The sequence below is a fragment of the Ornithorhynchus anatinus genome, chromosome 20 (assembly GCF_004115215.2).
Source record: "Ornithorhynchus anatinus isolate Pmale09 chromosome 20, mOrnAna1.pri.v4, whole genome shotgun sequence".
NCBI lineage: Eukaryota > Metazoa > Chordata > Mammalia > Monotremata > Ornithorhynchidae > Ornithorhynchus > Ornithorhynchus anatinus.
The window spans coordinates 28703868-28731091 of NC_041747.1; the positions used below are offsets into that span (position 1 = coordinate 28703868).

The 27224-nt window shown below is 53.2% G+C and overlaps 1 protein-coding gene across 1 annotated transcript; it reads right to left on the reverse strand.

Moving 5' to 3' along the window:
* Positions 1 to 1603: 1603 nt before the first annotated feature.
* Positions 1604 to 25303, reverse strand: PCF11 (PCF11 cleavage and polyadenylation factor subunit). The gene is made up of 16 exons (XM_029047901.2): positions 25105 to 25303; positions 19051 to 19176; positions 16575 to 16763; positions 15941 to 16135; positions 13501 to 14609; positions 13167 to 13356; positions 12583 to 13066; positions 10679 to 12177; positions 7931 to 8021; positions 7697 to 7816; positions 6879 to 6987; positions 5829 to 6012; positions 5170 to 5325; positions 4663 to 4755; positions 3849 to 3884; positions 1604 to 2825 (listed from the first exon to the last, which is right to left on the reverse strand). Exons 1-16 carry the CDS (start codon positions 25276 to 25278, stop codon positions 2610 to 2612), a joined length of 4971 nt encoding a protein of 1656 aa, XP_028903734.1. The 5' UTR covers positions 25279 to 25303; the 3' UTR covers positions 1604 to 2609.
* Positions 25304 to 27224: the final 1921 nt, after the last annotated feature.

Below are 27224 nucleotides of genomic sequence, written 5' to 3' on the forward strand. Positions count from 1 at the left end.
GAGCACTGTTCTAAGCGCTGAGGCAGATACAGGGTCATCAGGTTGTCCCACGTGAGGCTCACAGTTAATCCCCATTTTACAGATGAAGTAACTGAGGCCCAGAGAAGTGAAGTGACTCGGCCACAGTCCCACAGCTGACAAGCGGCAGAGCCGGGATAATAATGTTGGTATTTGTTAAGCGCTTACTATGTGCAGAGCACCGCTCTAAGCGCTGGGGTGGCTACAGGGGAATCAGGTTGTCCCACGTGAGGCTCCCAGTCTTCATCCCCATTTTACAGATGAGGGAACTGAGGCCAGAGAAGTGAAGTGACTCGCCCACAGTCCCACAGCTGACAAGCGGCAGATCCGGGATTCGAACCCATGACCTCTGACTCCAAAGCCCGGGCTCTTTCCCCTGAGCCACTCTGCTTCTCTAGTAATAATGGTGGTATTTGTTAAGCGCTTACTATGTGCAGAGCACTGTTTGAAGCGCTGGGGTACATACGGGGTACCCGGCTCTGCCACTTGTCAGCTGTGTGACTGTGGGCAAGTCACTTCACTTCTCTGGGCCTCAGTTCCCTCATCTGGAAAAGGGGGATGAAGACTGTGAGCCTCACGTGGGACTATCTGATGACCCTGTATCTAACCCAGCGCTTAGAACAGTCCTCTGCACATAGTAAGCACTCAAATAGAGAAGCAGCGTGGCTCAGTGGAAAGAGCACGGGCTTTGGAGTCAGAGGTCATGGGTTCGAATTCCGGCTCGGTCACTTAGCTGTGTGACTTTGGGCAAGTCACTTAACTTTCTCGGTGCCTCAGTGACCTCATCTGTAAAATGGGGATGCAGACTGAGCGCCCCACGTGGGACAACCTGATTCCCCTGTGTCTCCCCCAGCGCATAGAACGGTGCTCGGCACATAGTAAGCGCTTAACAAATACCAGCATTATTAAATACCAAATACCAATCAAGTCGTCAGGTTGTCCCCGGTTTCAATCTCCAGGGCCACCCGCCCACCCACGCCCAGTGCTTTCTGAGATTTGGGAGTCCCCATGACCGCGTCCAATTCTCGCCTAGGTATCCTATCCCAAAGCTTAGCGGAGTGCTCTGCACGCAGGAAGTGCTTAAAAACTACTGCACCTGGTACCTACTACAGGCCGGCCAGCTTCCCCCAGTCCCCCGCCCTGCTGCTCCTCCCCATTTCCAACCGACCGACGCCCACCCCGACGACTGACATCGCATCCATCAGAAATAACGAAGGGGCACGATTCAGAAATACAAAGCTGTGGAAAAAGCGGGCGCGGGCACCGAGGGCGCCGAGGGCCCGGGTCTCCTTTCCTATTTCCCCGGGACGCCAACTAGTGCCCTCCCCGAAGGGACCATTTTTTGCCCATTTCACTCAACGCTCGCCAACCAACTCACTCTCCCCAATATCTTACATTTAAACCCGTCCGACACCGCCCCCAGCAAGCCCCCGCCATCCCCCCGTACCCCAGCCTGGGGAATGGGGCGATTTTCCTGGGAATTTAGGCCACGTAGGCCGGTTCGGGTGTAATTTAGGTGTCAGAGCAAACACGGGCCCACGCGCTTTTCAGTCACTCATGAAATAAAAGAGAAAAAGCCTCAAGGTTACTTCTTCATTCTATTTATTACATGTAGGAATATTAACATCTCATGGTATCCGATTTACCATCTAATCCAGTCAAAACCAACAAAAGAAAAAAAAAAAAAAGATTAACCATGTTTGTTGCGAAATGAACATTCTTAGAGCTTTCCCCCCCCCTAACTTGAAAACTGGTTCCCACTGTATCTAAATGTGAATGTTTATAGACTGTAAAAGGCCATTAAAATCCGCTAAGTGTGTTTATTACTCAAATGTCGGATGGCACCGATGTTCAAGATCAAAAATCACCCAGAGTCAAGAAAAAAATAGTTGCTTCATGAAATCCTCCCAAATTAAATTTTGGGTTAAAAATTGTTTTCTAAATATCAAGCAGGTTTGTGTGTGTTTGTCATGTTATGTTTTTTGTGGGTTTTTTTTTTTTAGTAAATGTTTTTTGGGTTTTGTTTTTTTTTGTGTTTTTTTTAACATAGACTTTCCTATCTGATAAAGAGTTCCGCAGTACTCTACTTGTCTCCATCCACCAGAAGGGTGATCGGTCATTTATATCACAGGAGGCCACTAGAAAAAAATGTCTCAACTGAGGTCTCTTGTTTAATTCCATTTTTACTCAATAAAAAGTACAGAAACACTGTCTTTATTCGATGGTGTGCATAAACATTACACTCCATAGATAGCAAAAATACTTTTATTTATAATTTACAGTTCCACAAGTGAAAATTGTACTTAATGTGACATATACAATTCCATTTTGTTAATTTGCACGCATCTACAGAACTTTCACACAACGAGCACCTGAAACTGTGCAGGTAGTAGGAAATGCAAATACTAAAATGTATTTATTCACCAAATTTTACCTGAGGTCCCTGCCTCAGCCGATCAATTTATATATTTATATAGTTATGTACACACATATAAAAAGTCTTCGCCTCCTAGATCCAACCACGCTACAGCAGTTCTTTCCTTTTCGTATTTTTTTTTTTTTAAAAAAAAAGAATATCTTACTCGTTTTATTTAAACCGATTCCACCGGCCCCGATTCTGTTTTTATTTCTGTGGATGTGACTGTGCCCTCTTCTGTACAGGCTGGTGGGGTGTCACCAGGTTCTTCTTTAACTTTGGGGCTATCACAGGGTTCCTGTACTTCGCTTTTGACGATGCTCAACATCATGTTCAAGGGGTTTTCGATGGGTGTCTTGCTGGGAGATGGCGTACAGTCAAACGAAGAGGTCTGCAGGTGGAGGGAGGAAAAATAAAGTCTCCTCAGCGCGGGAGGTGACAAGCCCAGCTCATAACAACTAATATCAGATTGAAGGGGGGAGAAAGGGCAAAAGGGACAGCAATGTGGGATGGAGGGAAGTCTGAGGTGGGTGGACACAGAGCTCTGGGGAAGAAAGGCCAATCTTTCTCACCACCACCTCTTCCCTTCCAAGGCTCCCCTTTCTAGCCATCCCTTCTTGCCCCGGAAACTGACTTAGAATTTGTGAAGGACCCCACCAATTCTACGTGAGCCCAGGAGATGCCCTCTGTGTCTGATTCCACTACAGGATGGAAATAACTATTCACACACAAACTTGCACAGCCGCTCAAGAGACTCCCAGCGCAAGTTCTATAGGTGGGCTTTGCTCAGACTCCCACAATAAAATGCAAATTCCTATTGCTTTCCATTTCTCACTGCCTAAGCTGCTCAGGGACGGGGATATTGTCTACCAACTCCATTGCACTGTACTCTCCCAAACATTTCGCGCAATGCCCCGCACCCGGTAAGCGCTCAATAAATACCACCGACCGACAGTGGGTGAAAGCAAAGAAATCCCTCATTTTCTCATCCGCCCAGTGTCTTTCCCCAACTAATTTAACCAGTAATCTACCTGCAGAAAAAAGCCATGCTCTTGGCAGGGTTAAAGGAAGTGGCTTTGCTAGTGACACCCAATCAACAACCCACCTGGGGCCACCTTTCAAAAAGAACCGCTTTTCAAATCTTCAGTAAATGGGCAAAAGTTTTTACACCAAAAAAGGAAGATTCCCCGGGGGTGAAACCCCCAAAAAGACGGTGAATATAGACTTGCCACCCTCTTTTCTGCCCAGTGTGAAGCGCAAACTCGAAACGCTTCGGCTTCTCAGGGCCCTGTCCTACGGCTCCCAAGGCGGAGGGTCCGAGGAGACGGGACGCGGGACGGACCCCCACCCACCCACGCCGCTTTCCAACGTCAACTCGTGTCCAACACCGGTCAGAGTGCACATAAACACTTACATTTTGATAGTCTTCGTAACACGACGGATGGTAAATCTGAGGGGGGAGATGAAAAGCGACACGGTGTCAGCTAAAAACAACTTGCCCCGTCGGTTGAACTACCCAAACAAATCTAATCTGTTTAACTGGGAGCTCATCCTTATTTAAACCGATAACGCTCGCCTCCGAAGTTTTCGTTTGCGATTAACAGGCCGCCCGAAAGCGAGGAGAAGACAGAGACGGGTCTTTTAGGAAGACAGCATAAGGGAAACGGTGAGGGGTCAGCGAAGGGCGACCGAAACGATGAGGGGGACAGAAAACAGAGGAAAGGCTTCCTCCGGGTGTTGCCGAAGCGGCTGGGAAGGGGAATACGAAGCCGGTTTCGGGCAAAGGACTGCCGGTTCTCCAGTTCCACCGGGGAATGCGAGGAAGTGGGTTTAAATGAAAGTTGGCGAGAGTCTGGTCGAGCAGAAGGAAGAACTTCTGGTCTTTCGGATTGATGAACACTAGAACGGGTTTCCAGAGGAGGCTGGGGAGTCTCCAGCCCTGATCTTTACGAACAGAACAGACTGTGTCTGTCCTAGAGAAGGTTTAATCGTTCACCGGCCTGGAGGCGCCGGGGAGAGGGGGACCGGGTCCGAGGACTTTTCACAGCCTCAAGGTGGAGGAGTGGAGGGCAAGGAAGAGATGATGATGATAGACAGAATCACCATCTTCTTCCAGGAGATACGCTTCCAGTGGCTTCAGGGAGAGAACGGGGACCTCAAGTCCACGTCTTGATTTCCCTAACCAGTTTCACAGCCACATCTACCCAGAAAAATGGCTCGAAACTCACCTTTCCATCGACCCGAATGGCATTTTTGAGGTGCCACTCCTCCTCTTCCTCATCCCAGTACTGCTCAAATTGTTCCTGGCAGATTTCGCAGCTCTGGAACATGAAGCAGACAGAAAGACAGCACACAATGAAAGTCTGATCAGATGTCCCCACCAGTGGGGGCCTCATTTACAAAGATCCACAAACAGTACTTGTAAAAAGTTAAAGCACTCTCTCCATAGTGTATAAAAGTGCCCCGGTGGGCCAGACGGGGAGTTTTCTCGTAGCTCACAATACACGTGGGGATTGCTGAGTAAAATTCAACAAGATATGAATTTGTTGTTTCAAAAGCGCCTGGAGATTTCAATCCAGTGCTTCGTTCAGGGGTACTCCAGGTGCCACACGAATAGGAAATACAATTTAGAGACAAAACTTAGGCTGGGCCTGTCGTGTGATCCGCTCTCGGGACACTTGGGACGCAACGCAAACCCATTTTCTTTTTTTTTTCTTTTTTTTTTTTTTTTTTACCTCATCTGCGCCAGCAGGTCCGGCAGGAACACTCTGAAATTCCTTTTCTTTAGCAGCTTCCTGGGTTTTCAGCACAACCTCCTCATGCACTTTTTCAAAGAATTGACTCTTTGCCCGTTCTTCCAAATCAGCGATTTCCTCAAATTCTATCCAGTCCTTCAAAAGACAGTGGACCCAAAATTTACTACTTCACTGAACATTCGAGTTTTTCAGCTTTCGTTTCAAACGTCCGCTGCTGGCAGGGTAACTTCCCTATATCATCTTACGGCCCGGTAGTCAGTGGCAGGGTCCCCCCACTCGATAGTTTCCGGAGGACATTAGGGAAGTAGAAAACCTTTCCCCAACATAAAGTGGTTCTCTTTAACTCTAAAGCCTAGTCAACATCGCAGATTCCTCACTCCCGCCGATCTGCTTTCCCAAAACATTCAGCCAGCGCCGAATAGCAAGAATCGATGATCCCAACACAAACGAGGAAGCAAATCTTCCCCTCCCCCGCTGCATCACTCTGAAGACAAATTCCCCTTGTGCTGACCAGACTGCAAGCTCCCTGAGGGCAGGCACTGTGCCTTCTAACTCTGCTGCACTCTACCAAGCGCTCGGCCCAGTGCTCCGCACACAGTAGGGGCTCCACAGACACCCTCCATCGACGTGTCGCTTACCGTTAAACTGTAGTACCATCGTCTGTGGGTAACCTTCCTGCTGACATCCTTTTCGGTTCTATTTTGTCTATAATGCCAGTCCAAGTGATCTGCGTACACATCCGTCTGAGACGTGGTAAACCTCATTCCACAGGAATAACACTGAATCCCAGTGTACAGTCGATTTATAACGCTGTCGTAACGTCTGTTCAAGAAAAAGGAGGCGGAGAAATCGTTTTTGTTGAAGCCAGGCTTAAAAGGGCAAAAGTGTGACCATCGAACGTCATCCAAGCGAGAATAAAGAGAAAAAAAACCCACAGCGGAGTGGGATGAATCTAGAGTTGCAGACAAAAGCATTGCTGAGTGTGTGCATCAGCCAGAGCTTCCCTGACCTCTAAAGATACCTTGCCAATCGCATCCTTCCCTAAAGGCCTTAGGCCAGAAACCTGGGAAGGTGTGGGATCTGAGAGAAGGGAAAGGGGAAAACACAAAGCCACAGAGTGACAGAGACTAAAGGGAAAAGACAGTAACAGCTGCCCAAAAGTGGCCGACTCAAGAATGAAATGCAGGGGGGCAGCAGAAAGGGAGGAGAGAAGCACGGTCACTTCTCTGACGACGGAGGGGGGGAGACGGGCGTGTGCTGCACTTGAGTCAAACCCTGTGGGGTTAAGGAAGATGTCGGCTGAGGCACGCGCACAACTGTTTGGCCCAAAGCCACATCCAACCCAGACAAGTGCGCACGGTCAAAAGAAACCCCGCCAACAGCCACGTCAGCTTTCGATTCCCCAACACATCGTGAAAACAGGAATTTTGGGAGACTGGGCTGTGTGGGTTGTGGTTCGGTGGGGTTTTTTTTGTTTGTTTGTTTGAATTCAGAGACTCAGACCACGCTGGAAGGTTAAACAGAACATGAGGATTTGGTTTGAATATGTTAAAATGCGACTCCCGCCATCAAAGGGATCCACACTCTTTTACTGAGAAGAGGAGGGCTTTAGATTTCTTGAGACCACATCATCGATCAATCTAATAGCCCAGTGAGCTAACGTCAGCCCGGGTCAAAGAGAGACGTACTGTTTCAATTCTTCGACTGTGAAATTAGTGAGGTCTGGAACATCCTGATCTTCATTTGGATCGTCGTCTTCATCCTCAGGGGCAGGTTGAGTAGAAACTTCATTCACTTCTTTAAATGAAAAGGAACAAGCGTCTCAAGGTGACTCGGGAACCATTTCCACTAATCCGTGAATTAACCCAGACCGAACTGCATCATTTCGATAGCTCTTTTCCTCCCAGGGATTCAGGTGAACTAGCTTAAACTTTGGGAGACCTTTTCATTTTCTCTCTCCCTTCCTCAGCCTCGAGGCCATCCGATCAGTCAATCGAGGGTATTTCTTGAGCGTTTACCGTATACAGCGCTCTGTAGTAAGCGCTTGGGAAAACAACAGGTAATAAATGGGCAGACAGCCATTAAAATAGATTACATAAAGGGGGGAAGAGGAGAGTATACGGATATTGACCTAAGTGCTGTGGGGTTGGGGTGAATATCCCACCCTGGTGACCCCCGGTAGTGGGTTCTTCTTGCCTGACCTCAAAAACTGTTCGAGGAAAGGAAAGGGGCGAGGCTGGGCCCTTCCCGTGGAAATGCAGGCAGAGGAAGAGGGAGCCCCCGGGTTTTGTTACGGGGAGAGGTGATAGATTTCTGTCCGAACAACAGTTTCTTAGGCAAATTCCCGTTGACACTGCTTTGGCAGATGTATAGCATACGGATACCAAAGCTTAACGAAACCATGCATCGGTTTAAAACGTAGCCAATTCTTTCTTTTCAAGAAAGGAAAAAGGAAAGACAAAACCACCTAGCCGGCCAACGCACGGCAGCCTAACGTGACACTTACGGGTCGAAGCAGAATCAGGCTGGGCCAACTTGAGGATTCCCGTCTTGAGCAGTTTGGAAAATAATTCATTTACATCCACCTGGCCAAGATGGTTATCAGGGTATGCACGTGGCAGGACCCCTTGAGACATAAAAAGAAAGAAGACCATTTCAATGAAGACAAATTCAAAATAGAGAGCTGCTCCGTGCTTCTTCTCTCATTGCCAGAAAACACCCGTGTCGGAAGACTCCTCACCTGCTGGATTCTGAACGAATGCACCAGGATTTTGCGCGTGGACAGGTAAGAACTGTTGCCCTTGGCCAAAACCTACGGGCTGAGTCAGGACCTACAAAAGTAAACCACAGTTGAATGTGCCTGAAAGCTAGATTTTTAATTCTTCACCATATCAGCCCTTTCCCTATACCCCGTCTCTCCTCCTCCTCTTCCTCCTGCAGTTACATTTCCTGACTTGCAAAACCCCCTAGTATTGCAGATTTCCTGTGCTCTACAAAAATCGCACAAGACTTTTCTCAGGATAGAGGAGTTTTTATTACTTTCATCCTACTATCTTAACCCCTAGAGCTCTCTCTTTTGGAAAATTCTGCTGTCAGGCACACAGATTCACATCTGCAATAATACCGACATACTTCTGCTATGGGTGTTTGTGCGTGCATACGTATATGCGTATGTATATTCAAAATGACATTTATCACTGTGCCGACTTAGATAATTGTTAATATGCACATGCATCTATACAGATAAGCAATTGGCTAAATCAGCACAACGGTAAATTAGTCCACAAATGAGTCATTACACATCGGTCTTTTCAAGAGAGTAAACTCCGAGTGGAGCTAGTTGAGAGAAATAAGCACGCTAAAGTCAGTCTACCCCCACGAAAATTCAGTAGAAAATGAACAGCTGTTAGTCTGAAATAACTAACGATCCTAAAATGGAGGCAGTAGAAGATTCATTTTGAAAATGTATTTTAAAAAATAGGAATTCCATATGCAGAGACAGCACAAAACGGGGAGATGATAAATGATCCCGATTTTCCCTAAGTGGATAAGATAACCCTCCAGTACACACGACACATACACTTCAGGTTCCGTGGGGGGGAAATCACCCCTAGGAAGGGATAACGTGATAATCGATATTCAGGGGTATCTACCTGGTTTGGGGGTAGAAAAGTCATGACCAAAGGAGATGATGGGCAGACAGACTCCTTTTCCACGACAACCTAACAGGAGCCCCTGGCTCTTTGGGCTCCTGCCTCCGGACTCTGCCCTGGAGGCACCCCCGGGCCCAACCCACACCCAGAGGAGCCTAGAGCCTGGCGCCTGGGAGTCAGAGGACCTGACTTTTCAATCTCGGTTCTGCCACCGGGCTGCTGCGCCATCTCGGGAAAGTCACTTCTCTGGGCCTCAGTACCCTCACCTGTGTAAAACAGGGCTCAATTCTTGTTCTCCCTCCCCGCCGAGATCCTCAACGCTCTGTGGGACAGGGACCGGGCCCGGCCTAAGCGGCTTCTGTCTACCCCCGCGGTTATTACGGCGTTTGGATTAACCAATACAATCGTTATTACTTCCCAGACCGCGGACGGCATCCCACCACGCCGGCCAGGGACCCAGAGAAACCAATGCTGGAGGGTAGGGGGGATGGAGAGCCACAAGCTCGGGCACCGGCCTGCCCCCTCCTCTAGACTCTAAGCTCGTTACGGGGCAGGGGCCGTGTGTGCTACTTCTACTGAACTGCACTCTCCCAAGCGCTTAGTACAGCGCTCTGCACCTACTGAGTGCTCACCCACCGGTGCCCCGCTGCGGGCCCGGGAAGGCAGAGCCAGGAAGACTCCACGACTGGTGGTGAGGAGCCCGGATCTGAGCAGAGAGGCCAACCGAGGCCGCGGGCGCTAGCTTCCCACGCTTCGCCCCTTCACTGACTCCAAGGGGCTTCAGGCCAGGGGCGGGCCGCAAGACCCCCGGGAAGTCGGCGAGGGGCAGCAGGAGAGGCGGCCGGTGCTCCAGCCCGAGGACAGCCTCGATGAGCAGCAGTCCCTCTGCTGTCTTCCACCTCTGTTCTTCTAAAGAAGAGCCCCTGGCTTCTCTCACGCCCCGGCCAAAGCAGAGGCCGGTTCGCTAGTCTTCCGATAAAACCCAATCCATTTACATTTCCTGAGATAGCCCGGCCACTCCAAGGTTTTCCTTAAGTGGAAATGCAACGAAGAGCAGTCTTTCAATAAATACGTGGTGGAAGACTGATGCCCATTTAACCAGAAGTCTGTGAATAATTGAGGGCCTCCTTGCTCCCTCTCCCCGCCCCCGGACAAAAATCACTTCCCTTGTCGGGTTTGAAGATCTATATAAAATATTCCAATTCCAACAGCCTCTGAGAGGGCCAGAAAATGCCTTCTGCAACTGAAAAACATTTCGTTTTCCCCCTCACGAAGGTCAACGAGGAAAGCTCTAGCTTACCGCGGGTCCCCTTCAGAGAGCGAGCCAGGGGAGTCCGGCTGAAAGAGGGCAGGGAGGCTATTCCCCGAGCGGGGCGGCTTCCCCACGAGGAGGAAAAGATGGGATCTGGAGGATGAGTGAGCGAGGGCTTCGGGACCACAACTGAATGAAGCGCAACGGGGCTAGCGGTAACCGTCAGGAACAGACGCTTCATTCCCCGACCGTACTCACGACACCCTCTAAACGCCATCTGCCCGTCGCCCGTTCCCCTCGCCCCAGCGTGAGGCTCGGAGCCGGAACGTGGGCTAAAGCGGACCAGGAGAAGCAGCCGGAACCCGGGAGGGGTGGTCCGGGTCAGACCCCGGAGCCTCGCTGCGGCACCCGGCCCGGGCTCCCCGCTGCAGCCGCGGGAAGGGGAGGCTTTGGGCCGGGCCGAAGGAAGGCGTCGGCCTCGCCCCAGCGGCGAATGCGCGGGGCGGGGACGCCCGAGGTCTTCCGACCCGGCCGGGCCCCGACGCTGCCGGTCCGGGGGGCGGTTTGGCGGAAACGGCCTTACCTGCTGAGCCGGCTGGAGGCTCCCCACTCCCAGAGGGCCGGGCAAGTTGCCGAAGCCGCCGAACTGAGGGCCCTGAAGGTTCTTCTCCTCGAAAAAGTGTCCGGAGGCTCTGTTCAGGGGGAAGTTCTGCACGCCGGGGCCGGGCGGGCCGTTGAAGCTCGGCCCCCGCGGGCCGTCGAACATCTGCTCGTGTCTCTGGAAGGGCAGGCCCTGGGCCGGGGAGAAGGCGCCTCCGGGGGGCTCGCCGAAGGGGCCCGCCTGTCCGAACGCCGCCGCCTCGAGTCTCTGCCCGGGGTGATGGCCGTCAAACCGCCCGCCCTGAAGTCCGAGGGCGAGGTCGAACCGGGAGGCCGGCTGGCGCGGCCCCTCGAACCGCTGCGGGACTTGCGGGTCGAACCTGGGCTGGACCGGCTGCCCGTCGAGCCTCTGCAGGGCCTGCTGCCCCGGCGCCCTCTCGAACCGGGGCCCGGGCTGGCCGTGCATCCCGTCCAGTCTCGGCAGGAGGGACGGCTGGCCCGGCTGGCCGTCGAACCGCGCCGTGTGGCAGCCGTCGAACCGGGGACCGCTCTGTCCCAGGGGCCCCTCGAACCTCAGGCCGCCGCCCTGGACCGAAGGCCCCTCGAACCGGATCCCGCCCCCCTGCTGGACCAGGGGCCCCTCGAACCTCATCCCCCCGGCGGGTTGCCCGATGGGCCCCTCGAGCCTCAGACCGCCGCCGAGCTGACCGTGCGGCCCGTCGAACCTCATCCCGGCCCCGGACTGGCCGTGGGGCCCCTCGAACCTCAGGCCGCCCCCCTGCTGGAGCAGAGGGCCCTCGAACCGAATCCCGCCGCCGGGCTGGCCGTGGGGTCCCTCGAACCGGAGCCCGCCCACGGGCTGGCCGTGGGGCCCCTCGAACCGGAGCCCGCCCACGGGCTGGCCCCGGGCGCCTTCGAACCTGAGGCCGACGGGCTGGCCGTGGGGTCCCTCGAATCTGAGGCCGCCCACCAGCTGACCCCGGGGGCCTTCGAACCGGAGGCCGCCGACCGACTGCCCCACGGGCCCCTCGAACCGCAAGCCCCCGCCTCCTCCCCCCTGACCGAGCGGGCCCTCGAACCGCAGAGGGGCGCCTCCCTGGCCCTGGGGGCCCTCGAAGCGCAGGTGGCCGCCGAGCTGGCCCTGCGGCCCCTCGAATCGCATCGGGCCCCCGGCTCCCAGCTGGCCGGAGGGCCCCTCGAACCGCAGAGACCCCGGCGTCGGCGGGCCTTCCAGTCTGGAGTTCAACTTGTTGGGTCCCTCAAAGAGAATCTTGGTGGGACCCTCCCCCCTCGTCACGGGTTGCCTCGAAGGTCCGTCGAACAGCGGTCGGTCTTCGGCCAGGGCCGTCAGTCTCTGATTGGTATCGAGGCCGGCGAATCTCGACGCGGGACTCTCGGCGAATGCTTTCTCGGAATCCTCGTACCTGGGCCTCTTCAGGGCAAATCGATCGTTGAAGGGAGACCTCTGCTCCTCTCGGGCACCTTCGGGGGAGAGAGGAGGGAAAGGGGCGGGGGGGGGGTTTAGGGCCGGGTCTCTAGAGAGGGGGCTGCTTTCTTTTCACAGACGCGGACCCTCATCCGCTCGCCTGAATAAAATAATCCGTCTCCCGCGACCCGAGCCGGACGCGGCCGGGCAGAGTCACCCAACGGAGAAACCTCGGGGAGCCCTGGGATCTTCACCGGACATCAGAAAATCCGTTACTTTTACCCAGGCTCGGTTAAGATCTGAGGCGCGCCCGGGCCCCCGGCACGCGACACACCCACAGGCGCGCACGATTCTTTTCCCCAACCCGCTCCCGGTCAAGTGAGAACCGACCGTATCCCCCGTCGAGAGGAAGGGTAACCGGCCACGCGAGGCAGAGGGGACGTTTCTTGAGCTTTCCTTACCTTTGACGGAGACCTGTTCTTCGTGTCTCCTCCGACTCTCCAGGGGCGAAAGGTTCTCGCCAAAAGCCCGACTCCCGGGAATAGGAGAGTGCCGCCTGGATCTTTCGCTGAACGGCTCTTTTCTGTCGAACTGTCCGCTCCCCCCGCGACTCGAGTGCTTGCTTTTGGCCTGCTCACACTCTATTCCCGACAGCAAGGCGTCAGTCAGATGATAGTCGAAGATGTCGGGGTCCAACAGATCCAGCCTCGGGAAGGAATGCTGAACCTGGGTCCGTTTCAACTTCGCTTTGTGTTCGTAGTAGGTGAGCTCGGCGTCAGACAGGAGAGGCTTCTTCTTCAGTCCGCCCTGATTCTCTTCAGTAGGGCTATCCCACACGTTGCACCGGTGTTTCCCTTCCTGGTACTGGAAAAGCTGGCGGATCTGGTGAGCCACCACGAGAAACTCATCCTGGGAGATTTCACCGGAGGTCAGGCGTTCGTTGGCCTGCAGTGGGACAGGAGGGGAGAAAATCCACCATCTCGTACACCGGCCCAAATCCACAGTGACAGAAGCGGCGAGGCCGACGGGCGGGACGACCACTTACCTTTTTCAGTAATTCTCTCTTGCTGGCCGAAGTTAACTCTTTGGGGATCTGAAGATTGGCGTCCACACTCAGTCGGTGCTGTTGCTTCGGGGCCCGAGGCGACAAGATTCCCTTGGCGCCGGCCCAGCTCTCCCTGTGCCTCAGATGAGGCGATTTGCTAAGTCCCTGGTGGTCTTCGCCCTGCGGCAAGCTGGGAGGAACGAAACCGATACGTTAGCCGCCCGGCCGACCTGCGCCCCGAGACCCATTGCTAACCCTGCGAGCGAACCTTCCGGGGCCCCGCCCCGAAGCCTGGAGACTCTGAGTTGGGACTCGGCCCGACGGCGGAACTTACTTTTTGTTTTCTTCCCAGCCGGATTTCCACCTTTTGGCGGATTTGGAACCCGGCCAGTTTTCCACGTTCTCCTTCGGTTCGGAGCCCGACTTGGAGGAGTGCTGACTGGCGGCATCCTGCGGCCTCTCCTCCTGGCTCTTCTTCACCCTGCGGGGATCCCGCGCCTCTTGCTTCCCGCTCCTCTTGTTCTGGTTCCTTTCTTCCCTGGCCGCTTGGCCGAACTCTTCCGCGTGGGCCTGCTTGGCGCTGGACGGGCGGGGCTTCCCCGGTTTCGGGGTGGAGGTGGGGGAGAGGCTCCTCTGCCGGCGCTTGGGCGAGCGCCTCTCCCTCCGCTTTGGGGAGTGCGTGATGGGGGAGCGCGACTTTGGGGAGCGCGACCGAGACCGCTTCCTGGCGCTCGACCGGCCCGCTTTGGCCGCCGCCTTGTCGGCCTCTTCCGGGCTGGCCTCTTGCTTCTGCACCACGCCGTTTATCACTTTGCTTCTCCCGCCGGCCGGTCTGTGTTCGGAGGACTTGGCGTGCTCCTCTTTGTCCTTCTTCTCGATGCTTTTTCTCTTCTCCTTTGGCTCGTCGTCCTTGCCGTCGGGCTTATCCTGCAGGTGCTTCTTCAGTCTCGGGTCCCTCTTACTTATCTCCGAGGCCCGCAGACCGTCGGGCTCCTGATTCTTGACCTCTTTCGCGTGGGACCCTTTGTTTTTCAGGGGAGACGGGGACTTGGACTTCGCGTCAAATTGGTCGGCTTCCTTCTTGGGGATTTTTTCACTCGATTTCATTTTCTCTGGCTTGGTGGAGTTCTGTTTTTCCGTGGGGACGGCCTTGCCCACTTTGCTCTCCGACTGGTTCACGGCGTTGGCCGGAAACTCTTTCCTGTGGCTCGGATCTTTAGCGTGAGAAGAGTGCTGGCTCATCCTATTGAGACGAGGGTCTCTGTTGGTCAGCTTGACGTCCTGGAGCTGGGACGGTGGAGAGGGATGCTTTTTTTCCGGCGGCACAGAAACCTGTTGGGAAGATTTACCGGCCCCGTGGGCCGCCGGCGGTACGTGTATTTTGGAAGGTGCGGGAACTGGACCCATGGCGGATGTTCCTTGCTGAACGCTAAGGGAAACGGCCTGAAATGGAAATCACATTGCTTTAGGTCAGCTAGACGGCAGATGCCCCACCTCGGCTGAAATCAATTCAGGCTGAAACTAAGCGTGAGGGTAAATTCACACACAAAAGGCGGGAGGGAAAGTCAGGGAGGTAGGGAGGACGTCTGGGAGCGTCCCTAACCACGAAGACGGATGCCGAGGAAAGCAACCATCGCGCCGCTCCTCCAGAAAGCATGCCGTCACCTGTTACGATACCCCGAGGTGCTCGGGCTATTTGGCGGACGCCCGCCATTCTGCCGTCATTTCTCGGGGACTTCCTTATGCGGAAAACGTGCACATCGAAAGGCACAGGCCTACCACCCGTTAAATAGTACGCCAACCGTGAACCAAAACCCAGAGCCCCTGAGCACTGGAAGTCTGGGCTTCGGCGGCACTCCAGAGGACACAGCTCGACCTGACGAAACAACTCCCGACCGTGCTTTGCAAAGTTACGGGTTTTGACGCCCAAGAGTCTTGAGGGATTTGCTCAGCCCGGGAGGTTGGCAAGTCGACAGAGAGAAAAGACCACGTTCGTATACCCCGGGCACCTAATACAAAGCCAGTGCTCGACATATTCTCGGACGGCTTCACCACCACCCTCATTTGAGGTTCAGGCAGGGTTTTACTCAAGACTTTAGCTTCACACGTGTTTCCTCAAACTTTTAGCCTCACGGTGCTTCCAGTGCAAAGCGCTGAAGAGTGGAGTCACGCTTGCTTCAGAGGACAGAGATTCCAGAATTTTCTTCTACGCTTACAGCTCCATTTAGTAATGACGGAAACGCTACCGCACTCGCTGAGAGGGGTCGCAGGAAGATCCGGCTCTACATATGGCAAAATGGTTTCACTTGCGGGGAGAGACCCAACTCCAAGCTTTTCTTCGGAGTTTTCGCTAATGGGAAAAACAAGGACGAGTCGCAAGAGCAGGGGCCTGTAAGTCACAGGACAAGGGTTCCGCTCCCGGTTCTATCACCGGCCCGTTCTCTGTGCCTCAGTTTCTTCATCTGCCAACTGGGGACTGCATCCCTGTTCTCCCTCCTGCTTAGACTGTGAACCCTATACGAGACCGAGAATATGCCTAACCTGATCACCTTGCGTATCTACAGTGCTCGGCACATAGTAAGTGCAGAACAAAAGCCACAGATATTAGAAAGATTTCAAAGCAAGCCAAGTGCACACAGATCAACACGACGAGAGCCAAATCAGGGTGAGGGAAACCAAACATACCGAACGGCGATACCGCATACTAGGGCAGAGGTAAGGTTTATAAATAATACCCTTCGGGGCGTTACAAAACAGGACGTCTATCGACTTACCAGTTGGGCTTTAGTTTGCTCTAGCTCCAGCTCCAGTTTTTTCTGTTGAAGCTCCAGCAACTGTTTCTGTTTCGCCAGCAGCTGTTGCCTTATCAATTGCTCTTTCGCCAAATTCTTTTGTATATCAGGGACAATCGGAGGTGTGGAGATGCCAGGCGAGCTGACCTTTGGGCTTGGTGTTGGGGGTTCATCCGGCTATGTGGACAGAGAACGGGAAAAGAAAAGTCGTAACGATGTCACAAGAAAAGAGGAGAGAGTCTCAAAATGATCTCTTTTCACTGAATGCTGACACAACAACTAGAACCGAGTCGCCCCTGTCCTCGGCTGCAAGGTAAATGTCCAGTTACGCAGTTCACTGAAACGCACGCCTAAGAGTTGAATCCCCTTTCCAATTGTGTTACGCTCCTGCAGATCTAGAAACGATCCACTCTGAACCAACGCCACTTCCTAAAACGCGCTGCTCTAGCCGAGGCCAAACAGCCTGCGGGACGCCTGAGGCAGCTCTTGCCTTTAGAGTAAGCCTCCAGGGGAGGGGCATTACTCTTCGGTTGCGCTTTCAAAATCTTTTTCGGCAGGGAAATCCAACAGGCATCAATGATAGGTCAGTGCCGTAACCTCCATAGTGAAAACTTACCGATTTACTTAAAAACTTCGGATTCACGTGGATGCTAGAAGTGTTCACATTGGGGGGCAGAGGTTTAATTGGCCAAGCAGGATCTAATGAGTTGACTCTGACATCCAGGGCATAGAGTTTCTTCAAAGGGAATATTTCATCCCATGTGGAACGTAATTTAAATAAACTTTTCCTAGTGTTTTCGTCCACCTAAAAGAACAGAACAATTCTATTGCTTGTTAAGTTACTATAAAACAAGTCTTCAACATTAAATAACAATCACCACGTTCGCCTGGGCTGTGTGTCAAAACCTGTCTTCACCATTTCTTTTGGAATCAATCAGCCTCTCCTCCATGATTACCGCACACCAGACCGGAGGATTTCTGATTAGCTGAAATTGCGGGGGAAACCTGGCTCTGGCAAATGACGTGGCCTTCGATAAGAATCTCATTTTGGGGAGAAACACACTGGTTATTTACCATCCTCTAGAGAGCATTTTTCTGAATGTTATGAACACATTCGGAGGCATCACTTGGATATTAGCCAAATTGAAACTTTCCACTGCCATTTGTGCTCATCTATAAATCAAAAGGCAAACTACAAGAGTTGCTGAAACAAGCCTACTACAGACGTCTGAATTTAAGGATTAACGCTCCAGACGTTTTCTCCCAGGGATAGTTTATAAATCTCTACTCGGGGCACAAGAAGAGACTTAAAACAGTCGCTCAATAGCGCACTTCTCAATGCAACAGTCTGATTTCAACCAGTACAGTCAATTCTCCATTATCTGGGGAATGAAATCCTCCAAAACCCCAACGTTCAATGATTCAAATTCCTCTCCTTCCATGTATCTACACACACCTGACAAACAATTTGAGCTCACCAGCCAAAGTTTGACCTTTTTAACTTGCCTACCCTTCTCAGTGGAAGAGTGAAAGGCACACCGAGACAAAAAGCAGACAACCAAAGGGAGTCTCTCTCACATACACATACGCTCGCGAAGACCTACAAACTCTCATCCCTGTCTGGACCGAGAGCTGACCGTCCCATTCCTCTGAGAGGCCGCTCTATTCCAGAAAAGACGCCTGTGGCTTACGAACCACTGGAATCCACCAACCAGTTGCGAATGGAAATCCACAATTTCAGATCTCTAGTAAAGAATCTCCGTTTTCAAATGACAAGCCTACTTACAAACCGGCACCGACCTCTCTCCGGTTTGGGTTCATGAAATCATGGACTGCTGACTTCTAATGTCTGCCACCTCAAGGTGGGTCCATCCCCCAAAGCCTGAGGTTCCCTCTCTGTCAGCCCAAAAGCCTTATTTCTCCCCTGAATCCAGGGCAGGCACGACTTCCAAGACCGGACTACCACCTCCTTCAGAGGCTATATATAGGGCAGCAGAGTCAGCTCCCTGAGGAGGTCCTGCCGGCGAAAGCCAAAATCCACCTTTCAAACACAATTCAGCGCATATTTAAAATTTCTTTCCTCCAAGAACGTAAATAAACTTTACCGATGCCTTTCAACAACCCAGATATCTAAGCTGGCACCCTCTCCGATGCCCTCCACAAACAGCAGTACTCGCCTTTTCCTATCCAGAACCAACTTGAACCTTTCCCCCTGCCAGGGACAGACACGAATTAATCTCTCAACGTGGCTCTCGTTCGCTTATGGGAGTCAACAAAATCGGAGACCGGAACTTAGGCAAAACAAAACCTTCCATTAGAAAACGAAGAAATTAAGGCCCCCGGGGAGGACAGTTTTCAGAATAACGAGGAACGCAAACACTGGACCCCGACTAATTGGTGTTGAGGGAAGTGGGGGGAGGTTTAAGCTTTTTACCTAAAGAGAGGAAACACCTTAGGACAGGGCCCACAATGCCCTGGCCAAAAGAGAGCAATTAACCACGATAATAATGGTGGTATTTGTTAAGCGCTTCCTACGTGCCAGGGGCTGTTGGTGGATACCAACAGATCGGGTTGGACACAGTCCCAGTCCCGCATGGGGCTGTCTCGATCCCCACGAGATGAGGTAAATGAGGCACGGGGAAGTTCCGGCGACTTCCCCGAGGCCACGGAGCAGACGAGTGCGGAGCCGGGATTAGAACCCATGACCCGCTGACTCCCGGGGCCGCGCTCTATCCACAAAGCCACGCTGATAACGACAATCTGGGACAACCTCCACCTAGCTCACCTGGGAGAGGTTCGCCAGCCTTCCTAAAACCCACCCAAGACAAGAAGCAACCACCAAAGAAAACCTGCTTCCCACTTCCCATTTCTCTTCTGACAAAATACTCCACGCCAAATAGCCTGAAATTACGGAGCGAAATCCGGTTCCCGCCTCGGCACAAAACACAAAAGGACTAACGCTGACCCCTTCCTTTCAAGCGGCACCAGGAAAACTGATGGTCCACCCAAGAAAACCCAACACTGAAAGGCAAGTGTTTATTTTAGCAGGAAGAAAATGCGATAAAAATACAAGTTTCTAAAAGCATAGATACCTTTTCAAACACACAAATAAATGTCGCAACTAGGTTTTTAGTAAAGGCAGTAAGATATTCTCTTCCCACATTCTTCACAATGGAATCCATAAGGTACATAACGGGAAGCTTCTCAGTAGAAGGAGCCTGAATAAAAAGAAACTGAGAGAATTAGTATAAGGAAATGTCACTCAAGACTCTCTTAAAAATGAGTTTCCCAACCCACAAATACAGACCTCTATTGGTTGGTACTAAATTTGATAAGGGTCCTCCAGACAACAAAACAGATCACTGGCTTGACATTAATTTAACCCTTATGAGACTTGTGTTTAAGAAATTTTATGTCTCTTCTTAAATTTAACCTTTTTGTTGAGCACACAAAACAAGCTCATGACTACCAGAAGGAAAAATAAAAAAAATGAACAAGCATGGTTATTTGATGTACTCAATATCACTGAGCTCACGTGGGCGGGCAGTCCTTTGCGTTGGAAGCAGGGAAGTTGGGTGGCAGGAGAAAAAATTTTTCAAAACAAAAACCCCCAAACTCTAGAACTTAAAACTTCAAAAACGGTGTGCCTAGACTTTGGTGTAAAACCAAATTTAGAGTTCTGGAAAAAAATTCCAAGGAAATGAAGTGCAATATATATATGTATATATATGTTATATATGTACACACACACACACACATATATATATATATATATATTTTATACGTAGAGTCCCGGTAGCTTTTCTTTTCAGCAAAAACACATCCGGAAGACCTAGAATTACTTTACAATTCAAACGAACGCAGTAAATTCCAGGTAGGCTCCGAAAGCTGAAACGAGAGGCGTCCCTCGGTTAAGTGCACGGGAGACACGCAAGACGGTGGGGGCGGTTGTCGATACAAGAGAAACGAAATCAAGCAGGTGAGTCTGGTAAGTCGGGTCGAACTTGAGACGCGGCGGCCACCGCGCGACCGACTGCCCCGAAGATGCTCTTCCCTCGCCGAGCGCGCGACGAAAACGGGAGGTTTTTTGGTTTGTCTGTCTCCTTTCGAAACACACAGGCCACCGGGACAAAATCGGAGCGGCAGCCACAGCGGCGTGAGGTACGACGTCCAAAGAGAACGAATCGCCGTGGCCCCCATCCAATCGCAACGTCTACCGGGCGGGCTTTTAGAAGCAGAAGACACAGCAAGCTTGCAGAAAGCATCAGCAGGTACACAGACTTGTTGAAGAGCATTACAGGAAGGCACACCAATTCAAGTTACGTGTCGACCGGGCTCCTCTTCCGCGGGAGCACCCCGGGTCGAAAACCGAGCCCCGCCCCGTTCCCCCTCGGCCACCCCGTGCCCCCAGGGATCTCGCCCCCTGAGCAACCACGACCCGCAGCTCACTGAAGCTGGGGCGGGCCCCCAGCTCTCTAATACACGGTTGCCGCCTTGGCTTCACAAAACCCGCTGCCCAGACAAGCGTGTGGAAGTGCTCTTGCTTTGGGTTTTTTGGGCCGAGCGTCGGGGCCTGAGGGGAGCGGTGAAGACCTCCGTCCTAACGGTCCTGATCTGCCCACAGGGGCAGTTTTAAATGGGTAAGCCACGGCCCAGTTCCACACGTCACATGCGCCGGCCTACGGAGCATAAAGTACAGAGGATGGGCAGCTTGCTGACTTTGACCTCAGTCACCACCCCCTTTGGAAGTCAGACACTGAGATATATTAAAACAAAAGTATCTGCTCCGGACGCTACTTCCAGGGGTGGAAGTATAGCCTAAAAAAAGGTCCGAGTGTGCTGATCACGTGTGAAGAGCGAAGCCCCCCTCCGTGTTATCCTTCCCTGTTTGCATATCATGCTTTACAGCAGCAATATGCTTCCTGGCGCGGGGGGGGGGACGGGGGACGGGGTGGGGGGGAAGGTAAAATGCGGATCTGGGGGCTTAAAGTTTAACGGGCCCGGCCACAAGATAAAGGGATTCCTCTGGACTCGAGAAGCCCCGCTTCAGCCGGTTGGGGACTAAGACAGCTGATTACCTTCCCCGGGGACCCACCTCCATAAAGTAACCCCCGAAATAGCATCTTTTCCTCATTCGCTTTGCCGAAACGGGGCGTGGGTGGTGGGGGGAGAAGGGGAAAAGAGGGGAGGACACACAGCCGTCTCAATTCCGAACCCCCAAGAGCGGTCGCCACGGGACGTGTCCTACCCGACTATTTCTCCACTCGGGCTTCTCGTGTGGAAGTCAGATTGTTTTAACGGGATCTGCTCTCTGAAGATTTCTACCAGCAGCAAAGGCGTTTTAAAAGGGGCAACTTTACAGACCACGTGGCTAACCATTCAGGACCCAAGAGGGAGACATTTTAAAAGTCACGTCAGGCCCTACTCCAAGAGCCTAAAGAAAACTACCTTTCGGAGGGTTACAAGGGATCGATCTGATCTAGGGGAACCGGCCCTTCCCTGAGCCTTAGATATTAAATCCGCAAGTCCACGTTTGCGTGTATCGGCACCGAGCAGGGATTTCCGGCCTATCTGCGATGTATTTTCCAAGCTTTGCCCCCTTTCGAGGTCGGTATTTTAAAGAGACAGTTTTGAAAAACTGCTTTACAGATAGGTCACCTCCCCCCCCGCCCCCCCGGGAAAAACGCTATTTTCACCGATCACGTTTTTGTTTTTCTCTTTTTAAAAGCAGGGGGCCTTCACTTGAGTGCTCACACTGCTTCCCGGCCCCTTTACGGGAATGAGCCATCCTCCTGAAAACGTGTGACACTAGATTCCGCTGGTCGCTCGAAAGAGTGGAACCTCAGACCTAAAGAAGAACGAACCTTAGATCACGTCACTTAAAGGACTTTTGTTTAAACAAAACCACGGAGAAAAACTTGGGGGGAGGGGGACGGGGTGGGGGGACAGATGCTACACTTTACAATGGGAAATAAAAAAGACAAATACATATTTTAGAGGTTTTATTCGCAAATTTTATAATACCAGTCACACATTTCAAAACCATTTATTTAGGAAGGAAAAAATAAAGAAAAAGGCAGACCACTCGAGTGTTACACTAGACAGAAACCAGCTCTAAACAACATGGTTTGTTTTTGTTTTTTTGGGGGGGGCTCGTTGGAGTGGCCTTTTAAGGGCGCTCGCTCTACTAAGAGGAGCTCCGACCTGTAATGCGGGAGTCGCTAACGTCGCCTAGGAAAAACTAACCCACGGATGCGACTGGGGGGGGGGGGGACGGGGGGACGACTGGTAGGAGGAGCGGCTGGACATGGGTCTCGGCTGGGGTGTTGAAGAGCGATGGTGGCGTGCCCGCCCCCCGTCCCCGTCCCCTCCCCATCCTTCCTCCCCCCCCCGCCCGCCCCCCCGGCCCTCCCCTCCCTCCTCCCGCTCCCCCAGAAAACCCGCAAAATCGAGGCGAAGCGGGAGGGTGGTGCCGAGGAACGGAAAGAGATCCACCCCTTCCCTGGCAAGGGGGTGGGGGAGGAGGGCGAGGGAAGAGAGGCGCTGCTGGGGCGTTAGGCTTACACGCTTGGACCCATCAAGGCTACCACCTTGTCTCTGTGTGTCTCTCTGTGTGTCTCTGTGTGTCTCTCCGTGCTGGGGCTGACGGGGCGGAGCAGCTGGCAGGCGGGCAGACGGGCACTGGCGGCTCCCTCCTCTCTGCCCCCTTGGCATCATGTGCCTCCCGGGCGCCATGTTGGGCTCCTCCAGGTGGCCGCCGCCCCCTCGCCCCGACAACTTGCCCCTTTTGCCCCTTCCCCCCAGCTCCTTAAGCCCCACGTGTGTGTGTCTCTGTGTGGGGGAGAGAGGACCACCCCCCCCCCCAGTGTGACTTCACTTCCCTGGGCCTCAGTGACCCCATCTGGAAAACGGGGATGCCGACTGGGCAGCCTCGGGGGGGGGGGAACCACCTCCTTTGCCTCTCTCTCCCCCAGCGCTTCCAACAGTGCTCTGCACCTCGTAAGCGCTTAACCCACACCAACCTTATTAATTGCCACCCCTGGAAAATGAGGCGGAACACTGTGGCCCCCACGTGGGACAACCTGATCGCCTTCTTTCCACCCAGCGCTTGGCACAGGGCTTGGCACATGGCTTAGCTACCAAAATTATTATTATTTCCCACTTGCCCCGAAGGGGAGCTTTGCCTTTCAACCCTGGGTGCCAGGAGGTCACGGGTTCTAACCCTGCCTCCCTCGGCTCTATCCCCAGCGCTTAGACCAGTGCTCGGCACACTCGTAGGCGCTTCAACGCCGTCTCCCGGCCCCGAGGGACGGACGGACGGACGGACGACCAGGCTACCACCTACCCACCCCATCGCTTACAACAGTGCTGGGCCCCTCGGAAGCGCTTACCAAATAGCCTCCTAATTAACCTTACCATTACCCCGACCCCAACAGACGGACCTGGGGGGGGGGGGTTAATAATGGACACCCTGACTACCATCTACCCACCCCATCGCTTAGGACAGTGTTGGGCCCCTCGGATGCGCTTCCCAAATAGCCTCCTAATTAATATTCCTATTAACCCGACCGGGTGGGGGACGGGGGGGTAATAAAGCACGCCCTACCTTCCACCCACCCCATCGTTTAGAACAGTGTTGGGCCCCTCGGAAGCGCTTCCCAAATAGCCTCCTAATATTACCCGACCCGAGGGGGGGAGTAATAAAGGACACCCTAACTACCTTCCACCCACCCCAACGGAAGCGCTTCCCCAATAGCCTCTTAATATTACTATTCCCCCGACCTGCTAAAGGACCCCCTACCTCCCTTCCCCCCCCCCATCGTTTAGAACAATGTTGGGGGCCTCAGAGGCGCTTCCCAAATACCCTCCTCATTGACTATTCCCCCACCTGCTAAAGGACACCCTACCTATCTCCCACCCCATCGTTCAGAACAATGTTGGGGGCCTCAGAAGCGCTTCCCAAATAGCCTCCTGATATTACTATTCCCCCGCCCTGCTGAAGGGCCCCCTACCTCCCTCCCACCCCATCGTTTAGCACAGTGCTGGGCCCCTCAGAAGCGCTTCCCAAATAGCCTCCTAATATTACTATTTCCCCCACCTGCTAAAGGACACCCTGCCTTCCACCCCATCGTTTAGCACAGTGCTGGACCCCTCAGAAGCGCTTCCCAAATAGCGTCCTAATAATTTACTATTCCCTCGTCCTAAAGGACCCCCTCCCTCCCTCCCCCCCCATCGTTTAGAACAATGTTGGGGGCCTCAGAAGCGCTTCCCAAATACCCTCCTCATTGACTATTTCCCCCACCTGCCAAAGGACCCCCTGCCTCCCCCCATCGTTTAGAGCAGTGTGGTCGGAGGCGCTTCCCAAATACCCTCCTAATAGTACTATCCCCCCGCCCTGCTACAGGACCCCCTTTCCCTCCCCATCGCTTAGAACAATGTTGGGGGCCTCAGAAGCGCTTCCCAAATAGCCTCCTACTATTACTATTTCCCCCACCTACTAAAGGACCCCCTCCCTCCCCATCGTTTAGGACAATGTTGGGGGCCTCAGAAGCGCTTCCCAAATAGCCTCCTACTATTACTATTTCCCCCACCTACTAAAGGACCCCCCTCCCTCCCTCCCCATCGTTTAGGACAATGTTGGGGGCCTCAGAAGCGCTTCCCAAATACCCTCCTCATTTACTATCCCCCCGCCCTGCTACAGGACCCCCTTTCCCTCCCCATCGTTTAGAACAATGTTGGGGGCCTCAGAAGCGCTTCCCAAATAGCCTCCTACTATTACTATTTCCCCCACCTACTAAAGGACCCCCTCCCTCCCTCCCCATCGTTTAGGACAATGTTGGGGGCCTCAGAAGCGCTTCCCAAATAGCCTCCTACTATTACTATTTCCCCCACCTACTAAAGGACCCCCTCCCTCCCCATCGTTTAGGACAATGTTGGGGGCCTCAGAAGCGCTTCCCAAATAGCCTCCTAATGATACCATTTCCCCCACCTGCTAAAGGACACCCTGCCTTCCACCCCATCGTTTAGCACAGTGTTGGGCCCCTCCGAAGCGCTTCCCAAATAGCCTCCTGACCCCCCCCCCGCACACGGCAACCAGAGGGGGGGGGGGAAGAGGGAGGGGGAAGGGAGGGGGTGCGTATAAAAACCTTGGCGGTTTGGGCCTCGATGAGCGAGACGATCTCCTTGGCGAAGGGCAGGTTCTCCTCGGCCAGGATGGTGAGCATGTTGATGTGCGGCTTGCTGTTGAAGGTGAGGTCTTCGAGGGAGGACTGGTAATCCCGACAGGCGTCGTCCCGGGCGGCCTCGGCCGCCTCCGCCATGGCGGCCCGGTTCCCCCTCACCCCCCTCACGACCCCCCCCACCCCCTTCCTCCTTCTCCTTCCTTCCTCCTCCTCGGGGCCTTCACCGCATGCCGACCGCGGGGGAGGGGGTGGGGGAGCCGGCGCAGGGGGGGGGAGGGCGACGGGACCCTCCGCTCGTCGTCGTCGTCGTCGCCGCCGCCGCCTCGGCCTCTCGTCGTCTTCCTCGGCGCGCACAAAATGGCGGCGGCCCCGAAAATGTCTCTGCTCCCAACCGCTGCGTCGTCCCCGGGGGGGGGCGGGACGCGCCCTCCGATTGGCCGGCGGGCCCCGGCCGCGCCCTCCGATTGGCCGCCTGGCGGCGTGACGTCACCGCGTCCTGCCCCGGCTTGCGCCACCCCAACGATCGGGAGGGGAGGGGGGCCGGAGCTCGTCGCTCATTGGTCCGTTCGTACGGCCCTCCGTCACCATGGCGACCCCCTCGGCCAGGCCTCGCCGCCCCGCCGCCATTGCTCCTCCTCACTGGGCCTGAGGGCAGGCCCCCGTTGGTCCCCGCCCTTGACTCCTCGGGGTCGTCGCTTCACTCCACAAATAAATACCTTCACGCCGTCGTCCGTGCGATCGTCCTGAGTTGAGCGCTCACTTAGGTGCAGAGCACTGGACTGAGCGCTTGGCATGGACAAGTGGGCAACGGGGAGACCAGCCCGGCCCCACGGTCTAAAAAGGGAGGGGGGGGGAGACAATAAAACAAAGCAAAATATATTTAATCATACTTATTGAGCGCCTACTAGGTGCAGGGGGGGGGAGACACAATAAAACAAAACAAAATATAATTAATCATACTTATTGAGCGCCTACTAGGTGCAGGGGGGGGGAGACACAATAAAACAAAACAAAATATATTTAATCATACTTATTGAGCGCCTGCTAGGTGCAGAGGGGGGGGGAGACACAATAAAACAAAACAAAATATATTTAATCATACTTATTGAGCGCCTGCTAGGTGCAGAGGGGGGGGGAGACACAATAAAACAAAACAAAATATATTTAATCATACTTATTGAGCGCCTGCTAGGTGCGGGGGGGGGAGACAATAAAACAAAACAAAATATATTTAATCATACTTATTGAGCGCCTACTAGGTGCGGGGGGGGAGACACAATAAAACAAAGCAAAATATATTTAATCATACTTATTGAGCGCCTGCTAGGTGCGGGGGGGGGAGACACAATAAAACAAAACAAAATATATTTAATCATACTTATTGAGCGCCTACTAGGTGCAGAGAGGGGGGGAGAACAATAAAACAAAACAAAATATATTTAATCATACTTATTGAGCGCCTGCTAGGTGCAGGGGGGGGAGACACAATAAAACAAAACAAAATATATTTAATCATACTTATTGAGCGCCTACTAGGTGCAGGGGGGGGGAGACACAATAAAACAAAACAAAATATATTTAATCATACTTATTGAGCGCCTGCTAGGTGCGGGGGGGGGAGACACAATAAAACAAAACAAAATATATTTAATCATACTTATTGAGCGCCTACTAGGTGCAGGGGGGGGGAGACAATAAAACAAAACAAAATATATTTAATCATACTTATTGAGCACCTGCTAGGTGCAGAGCACTGGACTGAGCGCTTGGCATGGACAAGTGGGCAACAGGGAGAGAGACCAGCCCGGCCCCACGGTCTAAAAGGCGGGGGGAGACACAATAAAACAAAACAAAATATATTTAATCATACTTATTGAGCACCTGCTAGGTGCGGGGGGGGGGGGAGACACAATAAAACAAAGCAAAATATATTTAATCATACTTATTGAGCTCCTGCTAGGTGCAGGGGGGGGGACTGAGCGCTTGGCATGGACAAGTGGGCAACAGGGAGACCAGCCCGGCCCCACGGTCTAAAAGGCGGGGGAGACACAATAAAACAAAACAAAATATATTTAATCATACTT